Source organism: Pelodiscus sinensis, chromosome 1 (genome assembly GCF_052426305.1).
Source record: "Pelodiscus sinensis isolate ZL-2025 chromosome 1, ASM5242630v1, whole genome shotgun sequence".
In the NCBI taxonomy this organism is placed as follows: domain Eukaryota; kingdom Metazoa; phylum Chordata; order Testudines; family Trionychidae; genus Pelodiscus; species Pelodiscus sinensis.
Genome location: NC_143052.1, coordinates 24364054 through 24381557, shown reverse-complemented (window position 1 = coordinate 24381557; position 17504 = coordinate 24364054). Strand labels below are relative to the sequence as shown.

At 40.1% G+C, this 17504-nt stretch overlaps 1 protein-coding gene across 5 annotated transcripts in view; it reads left to right on the top strand.

Moving 5' to 3' along the window:
* The window catches only part of PHTF2 (putative homeodomain transcription factor 2), a 132335-nt gene that overhangs the window by 109667 nt on the left and 5164 nt on the right, over positions 1-17504 (top strand). For all 5 annotated transcript variants that reach the window (XM_006117154.5, XM_075926646.2, XM_075926619.2 and 2 more), the window contains 4 exons: positions 2797-2883; positions 5158-5313; positions 9619-9714; positions 17093-17218. In XM_006117154.5, the coding sequence (XP_006117216.2) occupies positions 2797-2883; positions 5158-5313; positions 9619-9714; positions 17093-17218 (465 nt within the window). The remainder of the gene's footprint in view (positions 1-2796; positions 2884-5157; positions 5314-9618; positions 9715-17092; positions 17219-17504) is intronic.

Sequence of the window (17504 nt, the reverse complement as noted above, 5' to 3'; positions counted from 1 at the left end):
TGGTGGCTCTTGCAGGCTCCCTACCCAGCTCCTCAGAAGCGATTACATGTCCCTCCCTCAGCTCCTACTTCCATGCACTGCCTCTGTCCCAAGTGCTGCTTCCAGAACTCCCATTGGCTAGGAACCATGGCCTATGAGAGCTTCAGGTGCAGTGCCTGTGGGTGGAGACAACCTATAGAGCTAGGAGCTGAGGGAGGGACGTTTTGCCACTTCCAGGGAGCTCACAAGGTAAGCAGCACTGATAGCCCTCGCTCTCTCCTGCACCCCACTTCCCCGTCCCCTTCCACACCCAAGCTGCTGCTGCTGTGGGAGGAGGTAAGGTGGCCCAAGGTTATTCCAGACCTGGCCCAGGGGCTGACTTAGCTGCTCTGGTGACTCCATAACCAGCTGCTGCAGATGTTACAGTCCTGGAACGTTCAAGAATCTGTGACTTCCCTGCCAAACTCAAAGCCTTAATTATGTGTCATGATCAGAGGTTTGGTAAATTAGTGGAAATTCATTATCATCCTGGACAATTATACTTTGTTCTCACCCTGTAACTATTATAGCATAATTCACAAATTCTCCTCACCTCATCGTATTCTCTCTCAGCATACTCCTAAGAATAGGAGAGCCTCACTATGTGTCTGGAAGATTAACTAGTTTGGATGCTGGAAGACCATAGCTGAGTGGCCCTCACAGAGTGTGCTTTTCTGGAAGCTCTTCCTCATCTCTGTCAAGGGAGCTCCATTTCAAGCAACTCTGTTGATCAAAACTCTGGTAGTATGGAATAATAAGAGGCAATCTTTGAAATGTTATTGGGCCAAAATCATATAGGAATACTTTAAAGGTCAAAATAAAATTCAGTTCAGTCTGGAAGCCAAGAGCCACTGGTGTAATCAGATGTGATGTTATCAGACACTCTAACTTTAGCTTTGAATGGTCACAAGTTATTTCCTAAGCAGAGTACCTTCCAGTCATTTAAAGAAGTTATTTAAAAGAAAAAAAAATAACATTATTTTTCGTAGAGCTGTAGACTATTTATAAAACCACATTCAGCCTATCGGGAGCCAGAATTTTGTTTTACTATATATGCAATTCATTTGTCTCCAGTATTCGTTGATGTAACAGGTTAAACTGTACACTACATTGTAGTCCAAAAACAATTTGTCAGTTATCCTCCCATGCATTTTTGTAGATGAATGTATTGCTTTCTGAAACCACTGCCAGAAGCCATGAAGAAGATACACACACACACACACACACACATACACACACACACGTTTTGTTGTAAAGATTTCCGTTTTGTTAAAGTACTTCATTTTTTTTATTTGAACAATTCTGTTGCAGAACCTCTGAGTCAATTCTACCATGTGCAAACTGGGGTTATATAATCTGGGAGTTATGAAGCAAAGCAAGTTACTACCTTGGTGCAGCTTGTATGTTCTGGTGTGATTCAAGACTTTTAGATTTTTTTTTTAATGTAATTCGTGTGTGGAATTTTGTTTTCCCTTATTTTGTTTTTTCCATGGCTGTTATGCATGCACCAGTATACCCTGCTTTGTGCTAGGGCAAGCTGTGCTTGGTGTTCACTTAGAGCATTATCCAGAAAAAGATTGGAGTTATTGGATTCAGGAGAAATTATACGTCTTGTTTGTTCAGGTTCTTAGAATGTCCCAAATAAGTAAATATAATGCCTCACAATCAAAAACTCATCTTTTCATCCTCATGCAACAGAGAATTAAAATTTTCAGAAGGGTAAACGAAGATGGGAAGTTAAAATGAATGTATGTTGATAATGTGTCCTCTTCCCCCCCCGCCTTAAGAATTGAGAATCCTCTGCTGGATAGAAAAATGTATTACAAGCTTTTTGCACTGATGCATGTAGGAGGCATCTTGGTTACCGTGGTCTGTATCCCAGCTCTCCTGTCAACAACCCAAGTTTAGTTCATTGCTGTGGTCTTAGACAGAATATATTTTCCATTTATAGGACAGTTAGGGAAGACAATTGCCATAGAAACAACTTTTGATCACTGAGGAACTGAACCAAAACAGTTTTATAGTCTGTTTACAATTTCCCTGAGCCACCTACTTCCACTTTTATCTTCATTGGTGATGCAGTCTCAGGGAATATTGATGTGTAATTACACTGTAAAATTAAAATAAAACATTTTGTTTTTAAAGTTCTAGATTATGCTACTGTCAGCCACAATCAGCCTTTGCTGGGGGTGTGAACTAGAGATGTTAAATATCAGTTAATTGAAATGTCGAGTAACCTTATGAATTCTTATCGGTCAGTTGACTATTCTGTAGTCCCTGGGCGCGGGGCCAGCAGCAGCGCAGGGTTCCAGGCGGCAGTTAGTCCGTGAAAGTAGCCAGTTAAATTGCGAACCAGCTGCTTGTTGCCCTGTGCTGTTGCCTCTGATAAAGACACAGCAGTGTGGGGTAGCAGCAGCCTCCATCTGCGGGGGAACGGGGTCTAAGCTCCTGGACCTGGCATGAACTGAAACTGAGCTGGGCTGGCTGCCTGCCCACCTGACTCCCAATACACTTGAAATGAAGAGTCACAGCAGGGGTAGGTCCCGTGCCCGGCGTGAGCCAGAGCTGAGCTGGGCTGTTGGCCAGCCTGCTAAAAAAATTTACTGATTGGAGGAAGGAGAGGGAAATGCATATAGTCTGTAGCATAAACCTATAAGCTTTTGTGTGTCAGTTTATACAGTTAGTCGACTACATTACTACATCCCTAGTGTGAACCTGACTAGATCTACCAAGTTTTCTTGATCAATGACTTTCACTCAATATTTCCTTTATTTTCAGCGTCGAGGTCCTCAACGGTCAGTCGATGTAATCGTTTCATCTGCCTTCTTATTGACAATCTCAGTTGTATTTACCTGCTGTGCTCAGGTGAGGATACCTCATTTATGTAGACACAGCCAAGACTTTTGAATATTTTTAAAATGTTTCACTTTATAAGTAAGTCTTCCAGAGTGGTAGATATACAGTGAAACAAACATACATGGTTAGTGTCTTTTCACAAGATTATAGTTTCTATAATCTATTATTCAGTTTATCCATTTTAGAAATTTAACTTTTTAACCACCAATGTATAGCTAAAGTGTATTCTACCTAGAGTATAAATTAAAAGTAAATTAACTTATGACATTATTTTCACATATTACAGTTCTTTTCATTCATGTTCCTCATGAATATTGGAGCTTAGTGATTTTCAGGACACCACTTATTAAAAACCTGCTTTGCAGGCACTTGTGTAATGACATTAATTTAGGGATGTTAAATATTGATTAATTGAATAGTCGATTAACTTCATGAATTCTTCTCAGTTACTCTATAGTCCCTGGGGGTGGGGCTGTCAGCCAGTGCAATCCAGCCCCACTCCCGCATAGACTGACTGCCAAGCTCCCCTCATAGACTGGCTGCTGGCTGCCTGTCGCCCCACACTGTTGCCTCTGATACAGCAGTGGCAGCATGGGGTGACAGCAGCCTCTGTCCGGGGTTGTGTTTCTGATCTCACAGACTCGGTGTGAGCCGGAACTAGGCCAGGCTGCCTCCCCACATGGCTCCTAATACACTTTAAATGCAGAGCCACAGAGGTGTAGATCCTGGACCTACTTCAAATCACGACTGAGCCGTGCTGCTGGCCAGCCTGCTAAAAATTTACTGGGGGGGAGGGAATGCGTGTAGTCTATAGCATTAACCTATGAGCTTTTGCTTATTGGCTAATCAACTATACCATTACATGCCTAGATTAATCCGGAGGGGGTAATTGGTGATTTTAGAAGTATCATATGGTAACTGGGCTCTCACCTATTAGTGGCCAAAACTAATAATATCTACATTATTTGCATTCCAAGTGTTTGTATACTATCTCTTATTCATTTTCTTCTGTTCTCATACATTTCCATCCTGGTTTCTGTAAAAAATAGGAAATGCCATGTTGGTCCCAGGACATTAGACACACAAGATGTGGTAATATTTTTAATAAGTCTGGCTTGTGTTGGTGAGAGCTTAAAAAGAAGGAAAAATTTCATTGTTTAGTATTAGCCTGCCCTCTAGTGGAATATAATTTCACTGCCTTTTCCTGGTATATAGTGTAACTAAGGCTACAATTTTGGTGTAGAAACTTACAGAAAATTTCATGGCAGAGGTGCAAGGAAAAAACGATAAATTATGGAAAGGTCATTTGTGGTAGTCTGTCTGGCTTTCTTGGAGGCCTTGCTATTCTTTGCCTGCTCCTTAACTTATTCTCCCTGCTGGTGTACCTGAGGCTGCCGGGTTGATGCACTGTCCCTTTTCCTGGATTCATATGGTCCATAGCACCTAGAGCAGAGGTGGGCAAATTCCACCCCATGGGTCAGATCCGGTCCTCAGAGTTAGTCTTGGTGGCCCCCCACCTCCATAGCAGCCCTGGCCCTTCAGGGACTAGTCCTGCAGGCTTCCATTTTTGTATTGCTCATCCCTGACCTAGCGAGAGGTACTACTGTGGTTTTGGCCACTAATAGGTGAGAGCCCAGTTACCAGCACATGGGATGACATATAGTGGGACCTGGCAGCTGAACAGTTGGATCAGGCCAATGCACATTCTCCTTGCAGGCTAGTTTTTAAAAGGGGTGTGTGGGAAAGAGGACAGGGATTCTGTGGGCTCTCCACCCCTCTTGTCTCTGGCACCTGTGGAGTTGGATTCCCATAGGACAGGCTTGTCCAGCTTTTATTTAGGTGCATGATTATCAAGAATGCTATAAGCGCCATGCCAAAATATTAGCGTTAATCATAAATATTTTAATATAATTATAATTTTAAGTTTAGCAACCGTATTTTGATTACACTTTCTATTTAATCCAATTTAAGTATATTGCTGTTTTGAAGCCATTGCAATAACTTTGAGTTCAAACCTCTTTCTTCTGGGTTGCTGTTTGTTTTGTTTTGTTTTTCCCTTCACTTATATGCAAAAGAGAACAAAGCTTCCTAACTTCCTCTTAAGCCTTTATATGAAAACCTGTCTTTGCTAATAGAATGTTGATTCTGAAATATAAAAAGTCAAGTAAAAGTAAAAAACAGGGCCACACTTTTTACAAGAAAATAAATCTTTGAACTTACTGTAGCTTTAACTTACTTTGAAGTTCAATAACGCTTAATTTTGCTTTTTTTCTTTACTTTCAGTTGCTTCATGTGCATGAGATCTTCCTTGATTGTCACTACAATTGGGAACTAGTGATTTGGTGCATTTCATTAACTCTCTTTCTCCTAAGATTTGTTACACTTGGATCTGAAACAAGTAAAAAATACAGCAATACCTCAATATTACTTACTGAGCAGGTGAGAATGTACATAGATGTACACATTTCACTTTCCACATGTCTTCATTCTGAGAGTCCATTGGCCATAGACTTTAAACAGCACCAAATTCAATGAAATCCTGGTATTAGACACATTTAACATGATGCTCAATTCCCACATTTTTATCTACTACCAAATCTAGACTAATGTTCAGTAAAAAGTGCTCTAAGCTTTACATAGCCACCTCACAAATCTTTTAGTAAGATCTGCAAAAGCTACTGTAAAAACTGCTGTTGCCTTTGCACGAGGGTCAGCAACCTTTGGCACACGGCCTGTCAGGATAATCCATTGGCAGAGCATGAGACAGTTTGTTTATGTTGAGTGTCTGCAAGCATGGTCCCCCTCAGGTCTTGCTGGCTGCCACTTCCTGCAACTCCCACTGCTCAGGCACAGCGATGTGCCTGCAGATACTCAGGCCAGGTCTGCACTGGTGGAGAAAATCAATGAAAAATACCCCATTCCAGCTACATGAATTGTATAGCTTGAGTCTACGTATCTCGCACTGATTTTTCTCTGGTGGCCCCACAGTGGAAGGTCGACTGGAGAAACTCTATGGCCGACTTCCCTTACTCTTTGTAGCTGAAAGCAATTCTGGGGTTAATAGGGGCACCCTCAGCATTTGACTTAGTGAGTCCTTACCAGACCCACTAAATTGAATGCCAGAAGATTAACCTTCAGAGTGTCGGTCTTCCTAGAAGTGTTGATATGCCCTCAGTGTAAGCAAACCATCTTGCAGCCTGCTAGTAGATTACCCTGGAAGGCCATGTGCCAAAAGCTGCCAACCCCTGCCCTAGTAGAATGGCCTCCCATAAGAAAAAGATATTTTTAAATGTGGTACCACGTGGGTGAAGTAATATATTTTATTTTTGATCAACTTCTGTTGGTGGGATAAGTAAGTTTTCAGTCTTAAATATGGGAAATGTACTCAGTGTCAGAGTTAAATACAAGGTAGAACAGATTGTTTATCATGTATAGTGAACACATTTCAAGGAACTATTCAAGGTGAAGTCATAGGGAAAGGGGAAAAATGCTGAGGATAGGATTTAAGTGGGTTATATATCAGATTTATGTCTCATTACAACAATCTGCCTGTAAAGTTCATTATTTTTAATATCTAGCAAAGTTATGAATTTAAGCTCCCATGCTCATTTTGCGGAGGTTTCCTTCGAGCATCAGGGCAGAGAGGTCAGCTATGGAGTGACTGCTGTGTGGAAAATGTTCACCCATGGGTGATAGTGTTTTTGTCTTCTGTCATTTTTCTGTGTGACTTAATTTGAGAATACAGTGATTAGTTTCATACACACAGTTTTTATTGGGGCATTTAGTGAACTGGATGAAGTACACCATATATTATGATACACATGTATAGAACCTAAGGATCTTGAAAGGTGTATTGTGGGGTGGAGGTATTGATCATCATAAATGTAAAAAGAAATTAACTGGTTTTGCATCTGTTGCTCTGGGAGGGTCTGATGCTGCTTTGAGTTGTTTGCCCTCATCTGTGGGGAGCCTGCAGAGGTTGGGGGTTGTTTGAAGGTCAAAAGAGGAAGTTCAGGAAAGATTTCTTTCAGAATGTGGATTGTAATTGTTTGTTTCTCTGTTTGGGTTCTAGTGCGGTATGGTAAGTGACAACTAAAGGTGTGTGGTTGAAGGGGATTTTATCTCTGTATTGAAGCAGGTTATCTTGGGATATTTGGATGGTCTGTTCCATGATTCGATCCACCTAACTGTACTGTAGACCAGTCCTCAGAAAGCAGAACATTCAAATTTATCCTTATATTGATGATTGGCTAACTCAAGATACCTCTTCTCAGCAAATTTCAGTTAGCATTTGGAAGACTGTTTATCTCTTTACCAATTTGGGACTTGCAATAAACAAGGGAAATCTGACTCCCATAAAGACAAAATAAAATTCATAGATGGCCTTCTGGATTCTATTTCATAGCAACCCAGATTTGAAATGACAATTTGAATCATTACCCAATTGTAAAGCAACCCTTGTACAAGAAGATCATGACTTAGTTTTAAGGCACAATACTTTATGTATATTCATCACTCTTCATAGTTTTCAAGACTGGCTGAAATCAGTTTACCCTTCAAAACAACTTCATTGAGAGTTGCTGTAAGGGTTAAGGAGCACATATAAGTCATCAGAGTCCAGGCCTGTGGTCAGAAGTTTTGAACCTCTTCAGTACTAGGGATGTTAACTATCATTTATTTGTGGAAATGTATAACCACTGGAAATTATAGCAGTTACACATTTACACGCAGGGAGGGGCAGGCAGGATCCAAAGCTTAGGGGAGCCATCTTTTCAGCCAGCTCCACGTGAACACTGGCTTCTGCCTGACCCTTCCCCCATCACTGCCTCTGATAAAGATGCAGCAGGGCAGGGGGCTCCATGGGAGCCCATACATATGAGGAGCCAGCTTGAGAACTGCTTCCTGCATGTACTGGCTCTTGCCTGCCCCTCTGAACCCTCGCACTGCTGCCTGTCTGTCAGAGGCAGCTGTGGGGAGAGGGGGGGAGGGGAAAGGGCAGTTGGTTCTGTGAAAGCCAGCTATGTCATCTCCCACCTGTCCTGTCCCCCTGTGCTGCTGGGGGAAGGTGGCTTTTGATGTCACCATGTAGTCAGTTACACGATTAACTGATGATCTTCATTTACATGGGTAAATCTTCTAGTTCTCTCATAATTCACAAATTCAAAATCAAAAAGTATTTTCACACATTGTCTAGTACCTGGTTGTATAAAATGTCCCTCTGGGTATGTCTACACTACCCCGCTAGTTCGAACTAGCGGGGGGTAATGTAGGCATACCGCACTTGCAAACGAAGCCCGGGATTTGAATTTCCCGGGCTTAATTTGCATAAGCGGGGCGCCGCCATTTTTAAAACCCCGCTGGTTCGAACCCCGTGCAGCGCGGCTACACGGGGCACGAACTAGGTAGTTCGAACTAGGCTTCCTAGTTCGAACTACCGTTACTCCTCATTTCACGAGGAAATTCAAATCCCGGGCTTCGTTTGCAAGTGCGGTATGCCTACATTACCCTCCTAGTTCGAACTAGGAGGGTAGTGTAGACATACCCTCTGAGAGTTCCACAGTCTGTCATTGAAAAGCTTGGGAATCGGCTCTTCTTAATTTTAGTGAACTAGCCATGACGTTGGTTATTGCCAAAGGATCTTTGTACTCCTACAGAGTCCTTTGCTTATTCTTTTCTGAATACAATTTAGAATGCTAAATATAGTAAGCTCACTTTATTTCTGTTTTAGAGATGGTTTTGGTTTAGAAACTATTCCCACTTTAAGAATAGGGAATATTGTTTGAATCAGTCTTACATCTAAAGCCAGAACGCACTTTTAAGTGGGCTGGCTATAAGTAAGAAGTTTGACATCATTGTAACTGATAAGTTCTCTTTTTTTTTTTTTTTTTTTTTTTTTTTTTTGCTTTATTTTTGTGTTCTGAACAAATGGCAGATTTTTCAGAAGTAAAATCAATAACATTGAAAAGGAATGCATTTTTCTTTGTATAAATGCTAGTAGCCAATAGGGTCATTCCTCATGTTTGACCCTCATCTTACACTAACGCCAGTTTAGATTCTTTGGGTTCTTTTTTTTTTTTTCTCTGCTACTTGGCATCTGTGAATTTTTCTGTCTGGAATCTCTTTAAATTGCTCATTTTATTCTATGTTGAAGGTGGGGTTTTTTTAAGTATAAAAAGCTACCAAGTATAATTTTTTTCTTTTCATTTGCTTTTATTACTTAATTATTAAGTGATGTTTGCTATGTTTTGTCTTTTTGTTCCAGAATTTCTGGAAGGCCTGGGACAGGAAGTTAAATTATAACTTTTAGCTATACTGTCAGGACAATGATGTCACCAGAAAGGTCTTACAAGATCACTGAACTTGTCAGTGTTCTGTTTTTCTCCTTTAATAAGGAGTTTGATTCATTGCAATATTTGATAATCACCTGGAGACTTTTGTCAGAGTATTAAAACTCTAGAGCCTGGTAGTGTCCTTTAAGCAACTTTTATTGTTGTTTCTTTCCAATCAAAATTGTGTATATGTCAAATTACAGTCCATTATTATCTTAATAAGAGTGTCACAATTTTTTGTTTCAACATTATAAAATATTCTTTGGTGTACAGTGTCCTTAAAAAAACTCTGTGGATTTCCACAGTAAAGTTATGTGTTTATCATATTATTACTGACATCTTATCTTGCTAATGGTTTTTAAATGGATTCTTGCTAACCCAGTTGAGGTATTATATCAATATTTTATTTGAATAGATAAATCTATATTTGAAAATGGAGAAGAAGCCTAATAAGAAGGAGGAACTGACACTAGTAAACAATGTTTTAAAACTTGCAACTAAACTCCTGAAGGTAAGGATGAAAATGGAGTACTGCAATATTATACAAGATCAAGGAAATCGTCTTAAGTCAACTTCCTGGTATTTTTGTAAGATGCAATGCATATGTTTCCTCTTTAAACCCACTTTTCCTAATAGTCTGTGTTGTCATCATGATGCTCTCTCTCATGTGTTTCCATCTGTTTTTCTTCTATCATCACTGTGGATTGCAAAAAGAAAATTATTAAAATCATTGCTAAGCTTCACTTTGTAACCAACAGCACATAGAGAGTACAGTGAGGGGAGCCTTTGGAACAGGCAGTACATTGCATCAAAGAAAGAGGAGTCTGCTGGCTTGCTTTGGTTTTTTTTAATCTCTGCTCTTTATAGGGTGATAAGCTGTCAATTACTGTAACATTAAACTCCTCTGTAAAGTTAATTCCCCTATATACTGTCACAGTTGCTAGTTGCTGTTTAAAATTAAAATCAACTTGTATGACAAGATTCTTGAGTATGTAAGCATAAGTGAGAGAAAAGTGATAAAGTTTTGTAGTCATGTTCATTTCTGTGCTCGTTGTGGAGTATTTCATTCAGTCAAATTTAAATGATCTCGTTATAAATGAGACTTTGATAAATGAGACTATGCATGTGTCAGCCGATGGTCAGGGCAGTGTGTGTTTTTATCAATATGGGTTTCAGTCAAGGGCACTCCTCTGCAGCCTCTAGGTCAACAATTGGCGTATCTCTGTTTACAGCCATCCAGGGTCACAGCAGCCAGCATATCCGGGCCTCCTGTCAAGGCTTCAAAGACTATGCTGATTTTACTGCTCTCTCTATGCCCTGTATGCTCCAGGCACCTAAGAGAGGGGCAAGCAAGATGGATTTTGCAAGCGGGGAGGGGCGGTTCCTGTCTGGCTACAGCATGTGCATAAAGTTACTCATATTTTTACAAGTGAACTCATGATATAGGTGTAAAATAGATGTGACTAAACCATCCTGTGGAGTGTTTTACTAAGTTTCCTTTTGTCAAATGAGCAATGGATTATGATTGAATGGTTGGAGGTGTTCATATGTCTGATTGTGCTTTTGGAAGTCATTCACCAGAATCTTCTGTAGAAGCCCTTGTATTCGAATGCACCTCAGTCATAAATCTCATAGATTTGTTCTCTGTGATTATGGAGACAGCTACTGGAGTAACGCTTCCCACTTGTTTCTGGAGGAAGGGTTATGCATTTTTTTTCTATTCTGGTGAGATCTTAGAAATGCTGGTATAGCAGACTGTTTTTGACATCTCACTAGTGATTTGAGCCTCTACAGCTGTAACTGTACAACACAACCTGGCAGTATTTGAATGCATATATCAAATCTAGATCCATATGCTATTCAGTTTCAAGAAACTGTTTGGTGGGGTGCTAGTCACTACAACGAAGAACACCACTGAACTAAACATATTACAGTAGGTGTGATTAAGGAATTTCTACCTGTTTGTGAGGAAAAAAATGATTTTACCTGTATTTTCTATTTTAAACTAAGTAATCTCTATCATACCAATAAAATCCTTCAAGTCTAAAAAAGGGTTTTTTAAGACTACTCACTCTGGAGAAGGAAAAAACCAAAACCGCTCTTCTAGGTCTGGCTTGGAAAGAGGCTACTGATTTCTCTTTCACTTAGAATCATAGAATCATAGAATAATAGGACTGGAAGGGACCTCGAGAGGTCATCGAGTCCAGCCCCCCGCCCTCAAGGCAGGACCAAGCTCCGTCTACACCATCCCTGACAGATGTCTATCTAACCTGTTCTTAAATATCTCCAGAGAGGGAGATTCCACCACCTTCCTTGGCAATTTATTCCAATATTTGACCACCCTGACAGTTAGGAATTTTTTCCTAATGTCCAATCTAAACCTCCCCTGCTGCACTTCAAGCCCATTACTCCTTGTCCTGTCCTCAGAAACCAAGAGGAACAAATTTTCTCCTTCCTCCTTGTGACACCCTTTTAGATATTTGAAAACCGCTATCATGTCCCCCCTTAATCTTCTTTTTTCCAAACTAAACAAGCCCAGTTCATGAAGCCTGGCTTCATAGGTCATGTTCTCTAAACCTTTAATCATTCTTGTCCGTCTTCTCTGTACCCTTTCCAATTTCTCCACATCTTTCTTTCTCTAGCCTTCTCTAGAGGTAAAGGCTATTTCAGTATCTTCAATGTAAGAGCCAGAAGAAGAAGATCATCAGATTACAGTGAGGCCATGTTAGCCTAGGCCAACCATAACTGCCTAGGAAGAGAATGAGGTGGTTCAGAAGCTTAGCTGAGATTGACCAATGGCAAATGAGTCTTGCAGATAATTAGGTCAGGTTTTCATCAACATCACATCATGCCATATAATTCTTCTTTGTGTGATTGCTTGTGTGCATTCCAATATATGTGTGCGCACACTGCATGCATGATCGTCGACAAATTTTCCCTAGCAGTACCCATTGGGTTGGCTGTGGAGCCCCCTGTGGTGATGCCTTCTGGTGTTATATTATACCCCTGATGCTCCAACTCCCACTTCAGTTCTTTCTTGCCACAGCATTTCGACAGGGGGGAGACAGGAGGGTGTAGAAAAGGTAAGTAATCGTTCTTTTGTCTTCGAGTGATTGCTTGTGTGCATTTCAATATGTGACTCACCAGCAGTTTGTACAAAGGAGGGGTCAGACCTCAACTTGTTGCCGAGTGCCGGATAGCTCTGGGTAATGGCATAATGATTCATGAAGATATGCAAAGAGGACCATCGCCCTGCAAATGGCCTGAAGTGGAACTTGTGCCAGAAAGGCCTCTTAGCCCTGGAGGAATGGGCCATGTTAGATGGAGCTGGCATCTTAGCCAAAGCATAGATGCACGTAGTGATCCAGGATGACAAGCGCTGCAACATATAATTGGGGATCCCTTCAGACCTAAGGTGCCATGATGAGGCCGAAGGACAGCACTGCATACTGACAATGACAGTTTGCCACCCCAAAATGAAGGAAATGATGGTTGGCGAGAATGATAAAGATGTGAAAATATGTGTCCTGAGATCGAGGGCAGTCAGCCCAGATCTTGTGAGGTGATTATTAAAAGCCAATCTGGAAAAAACAAGGATACAAATTGTATCCTGTTGTGCACTGGGTTAATTGTTCATATCCTGATGGCAAACTAAAACACAGATGTCTGTAGTATACTTTTTATCATCTGAGCAGGTGGATTTTTGTCACAGTTTGGATATCTTCTGTGCATACTATATTTCCTTGTCCAGAAATCCATATTCAGGATGGAAACCTTGGGTGTTCCTTATCCAAAAGATAATCTCTCAGGACATTGTGTCAAGTGGATCTTTCTGTATGTGCTCATTCACCTGGTTAGCTACTGGATAGAATACTTTCGTTATGAACAGGAACTCAGTATGTGGACATTCCTTTTATCTTATCCGCTACTAAGGGTTTTTTTTTTCCCCAGCTGGTAAAGGTGGCTGCTGCACCAAGAAAGAGAAATGTCCATATTTTTCACTTCTTGGGTGCTCTTCTGACCAAATATTTTTTTCAAACCTGCCCAGATTTACCTCTATATTTACCTCTTCATTCTCCAAACTAATGAGAATCATCAGCTGGAAGAGGTGCTCGTTTTTCTTAGTTCAGGATCTGATATACCTGGAGGATCTGATTCTTGATTCATCAATCTGATATAGTCTCTTAAATCCAACACATGCTCCAGGCATTCATTTCAAGTCCACAGCTCTAAACAGGTACATAAGGTGGGTGAGATAACGATACCTTTCATTGAGCCAAGTTCTGTTGGTGAGAGAGACAAGCTGTTGAACTTACACAGAGCTCTTCTTAAGGTCTAAACCGATACAGTCAGGGTAATCCACTGGCAGGCCATGAGACATTTTGCTGACATTGACCATCTGCAGACATGGCCCCTCTTTGGCTGCCAATGGTTGCGGTTCACTGTTTCTAGCCAATGGGAGCTGTGGTGAAGGATATGAAGAAAACAAGAGATGGAGAATCTAACACTTCCCTTGATAGTTTGTTCCAGTGGTTGTTAACCCCCTCTATTAAAAAATCTCCATCGAACAAACCTGCTCAATATTCCACCCAGAATTATTCCACCCAGAATGTCCCTCATGTGTGGAGAATGGACACATTTTCATTCAGCTTCTTCTCTGAATTACATCTTCATTGCTTTAATTTCCCTGCTCTTCCTCTTGAGTAGTCAGGAAAATCCAGAGTGAAGATAATTTTGTCTTTCTCGTGGCACTCCAAGATACTTTGGTTTTGTTTCTTTCAAATGAGTCTTGGTGCTATGGCTTCCCCACCTCTCTCAGATTCTTAAGCGTCAGGGACCAATAATTCATCAGAACCAATGTGGTACATTTAACAACTTTGAGGTTGTCTGGATGATACTCCAGTCTTTTCCCCTCAAGCAATAGAGATTTTCTTTCCTTCCAGAAAGAAATCAACTACTCTGGGCTTACCAGTATAGTTGGGCATCATCTTCCATTCTCATCAGGCCTCCACTGGATTTTCACTAGTAATTCTTCTAAAGGGAGAAAGACCTTTACTAGTGGCTCATCATTTGACTACTGTACAGCACTAGCATTTGACTGGCAGTTCATTTTTATGTCTCACATTTCCTCAAGGCAATCAAATCTCGTAGATCTAGAAGTTAAATGGAGTTTTAATTTGGCAATTTTTGCTTTCATTGAAGGTTTCCTGTGACCCACTTGGAAAAGCTTCACTGCATCCAAATCAGGAAGTTCATTTTTAATTCCTTTAATCATAAATCATTTCACTTGAACAAAATAGTTCTCCTAACATGGTCATGCGCTCAAGTTCTCCTTCAATCAAAAGAGCCTGTTCCAAAAGTCTGATACTTTTGGCCCTTTATGTAGTAAGCATAATTATCGAAAGCTACAATCTTTAGATGTGCCAACATGACTTCCAAATAATTCTGCAATACTAAGTTTTAAAAAATGCATCCTTCGTAAATCTGTGTTTACTCTACTTGGCAAATTTTGTCAGGGCCAAGTATAGAATCTCATGAAGACATCTTAAAATCCACAAACTGGACCTCCATTCATTCACCAAGCATTACAAAGCTGTTATGGAAGCCTCTTTAGGGACCTTATTTGGGTGCAGAGTATTTCTGGTTGAACTTTGGATTTAGATTCTACCATTTAACAAAGTTCAGAATATTGGTTATTAAATGGTTGCCAATTATTTTGAGGTTTTTTTCCAGACTTCTCTCTCTGATTTTACAGTTTGCTGTTTCCCCAGTAGTTGTAGCTGACTTGTGGGGAGGCCACTCTGAGAACAGACTAATTTAGTCTCATTTGATAATTGGTTTTCTTACACAGTGGCCCTCTGCCAGAGCGGAATATCCTTCCCACTTTGTGTTTTTCCTAGGTTCCTTGCCTGAGTTTTCTAGCATTGGAGGCATGCTTCAGGTGTTTGGGTGGCTCTGAAAGACCAGGATCTAATACCTGGAGAAATAAATTTGCATATTTCTTCCTCCAGAAGCAAGTGGGTAGATCTTCTAGAGTATAGGTTCCCAAACTGGCGCGCATGCCCCCCTCTCCCGTGGGGGTATGAAGAAATTCTAGGGGGGGGGGGTGAGGTGACCCAACCTCTCCTCCTGTCCCTCCCGGTCAATACCTCCCCCAAGAAAAAGCCTGATCCATCTGGTGGTAAAATTTCAGAAAATACCATATGAAATGTCTGGCATTTTCTGTTTTTCTTGATTTGGGCATCCGCTGAAACATGCATAGCTCAGGCTGGCTGGGGCCAGGGGAGGATGGAGCATCCCAGACAGACTTCAAAATGGCTGTCTTAAAAGAGCAATGCCTGCTCTGCTCTTAAAAGGGCAACTTTTTTTTCTCAAGTGTTTTGCTGCTATTTTTTTGGAGTGGGAGGGAGGGCATGAGGGTTTCTCAAAAATCAAAAAGGGGGCATGATGCCGAAAAGTTTGGGAACCACTGTTCTAGAGTAACTGAAAAGGACTTCTCAGAGAATATTACTTAACAGGTGAATATCAATTAACAGGTAAAAGACCATGTGGTCTGATCTCTTAGATATTTCCCTCAGATACAATCATATATGAACCTTTAATCTGACTTTGTTTAGGTATTATTATTATGTAGTTCAGCAAGTTTGTGGGAAAAAATGTGATCAGAAACAAATATGAGCATGCAAAAAAGAAATCACTTTATTTTTATGAGCTTTTGAACTATAAAGATTGCTACTATCTTCCCCCCTTCCCCCAATTTATGCACAGTGGGAACCAGTAATTTTTTCTTTCTCCCACACTTTTCATCTCTAGATTTGCAACCCGTCTGGGCTTTTACTCTTTACTCCCATTCCAATGTATATGTATAGCACCTACCAGAATAGGGCTACAGTCTTACCTGAGCCTCTAGGAACGACTGTAATACAAGTAATAAATAACAAATGAGCCATAAGAATTATGAAGATGTCGCCATTTGTAGCCTGATTTTATAATTGTCAATGGCTATTTAGAGCAATTATAAACAACTGTTTGTTACAGAAGGTTATGAGTCAAAGACAAAAACATAATAAAATGATTTAAAATATTTTAATAGCTTTGACACTATGCAAAGTGTCAGATAACACCATTTCACATAAAATCTCTGCTCAATAATGAACAAAGTAATCACTTTAATATTATGAATATTTGCTATACATTTTGCTATATAATTTTCAGTGATTCTCGAATTTGGTTTTTCCAGACCAAGAAAATAAGTGTTTTCGCCTAGAGTGATTCCCTTTGCATAAAAGAGCTACATATTATGTATTATTGCTTAGGCTCAGAATAGTTGAACTCATGCTTATAAAGGCTTGTAGGTTTCTTTTTGCTTTGTAGCAGAAGTGAGGAGGCATTAGAAAGAACATGCTTTTTAAAAAATCCTCTTTGAGATTATTTTACAGTACAGCAGCCAGTCTTCAAATGTCTGAGCTCTGTTACTTTCCCTTTTATTCTGCTCAGCCCTTAAATTCTTGCCCTTCTCACTGCATAACAGCCTTTTTCTTTTGGAAGTCTAATCTTCAGTTTTCCCAGTATTTGTTGGATCCAGAGCTGGAACTTCAAGATCCTTCTCAAGCACATACACTGTGTCAACATCAGAATGGTAAATTAAATCAGTTGGTTGGCTATTCCAGTGCAGTAATAAGGATTGTAAGCAATTTTTCCCTGAAAATATTTTGTCTTTATTTGTCAATACTGTATCTAGCCCTTTTACAACCTCAAAGGCATTCAAAATTGTGTATCACAAATCTTGTTAATGTGATCATGGGGGTATTGGTTCTATATTTCCCGATATGAAAAATTGCTTTTGGGAAATAGCTGCATTTTAATTATGTAAATATATTTTTTGGTAGGAATTGGACAGCCCCTTCAGGTTATATGGGCTTACAATGAACCCACTGCTTTATAATATCACCCAAGTTGTCATCCTGTCTGCCGTTTCTGGTGTTATCAGTGACTTGCTTGGATTTAATCTAAAGGTAATCACTTCCAGTACCATGTATTGACACAGAATGTACAAAGTGTCATAATTGTATATGTATAGTCACCTCAACTAAAATACATAGTAAAGTTCTGAATATTGTTTGTTTAAAAAAAAAAATCAAATGTAGCATACCAGAAATAGGATATCTTCATTTTATCCGCTAGAAAACTTTTCAAATTTTTCTTTCAACTTTGGGCCTTTGTTTAGCAGATATAATTCTGTACAGGCTTAGTTAGTTTATTTAATCTTAAATATACGAAATTATCTCTGACTCTTGGCCA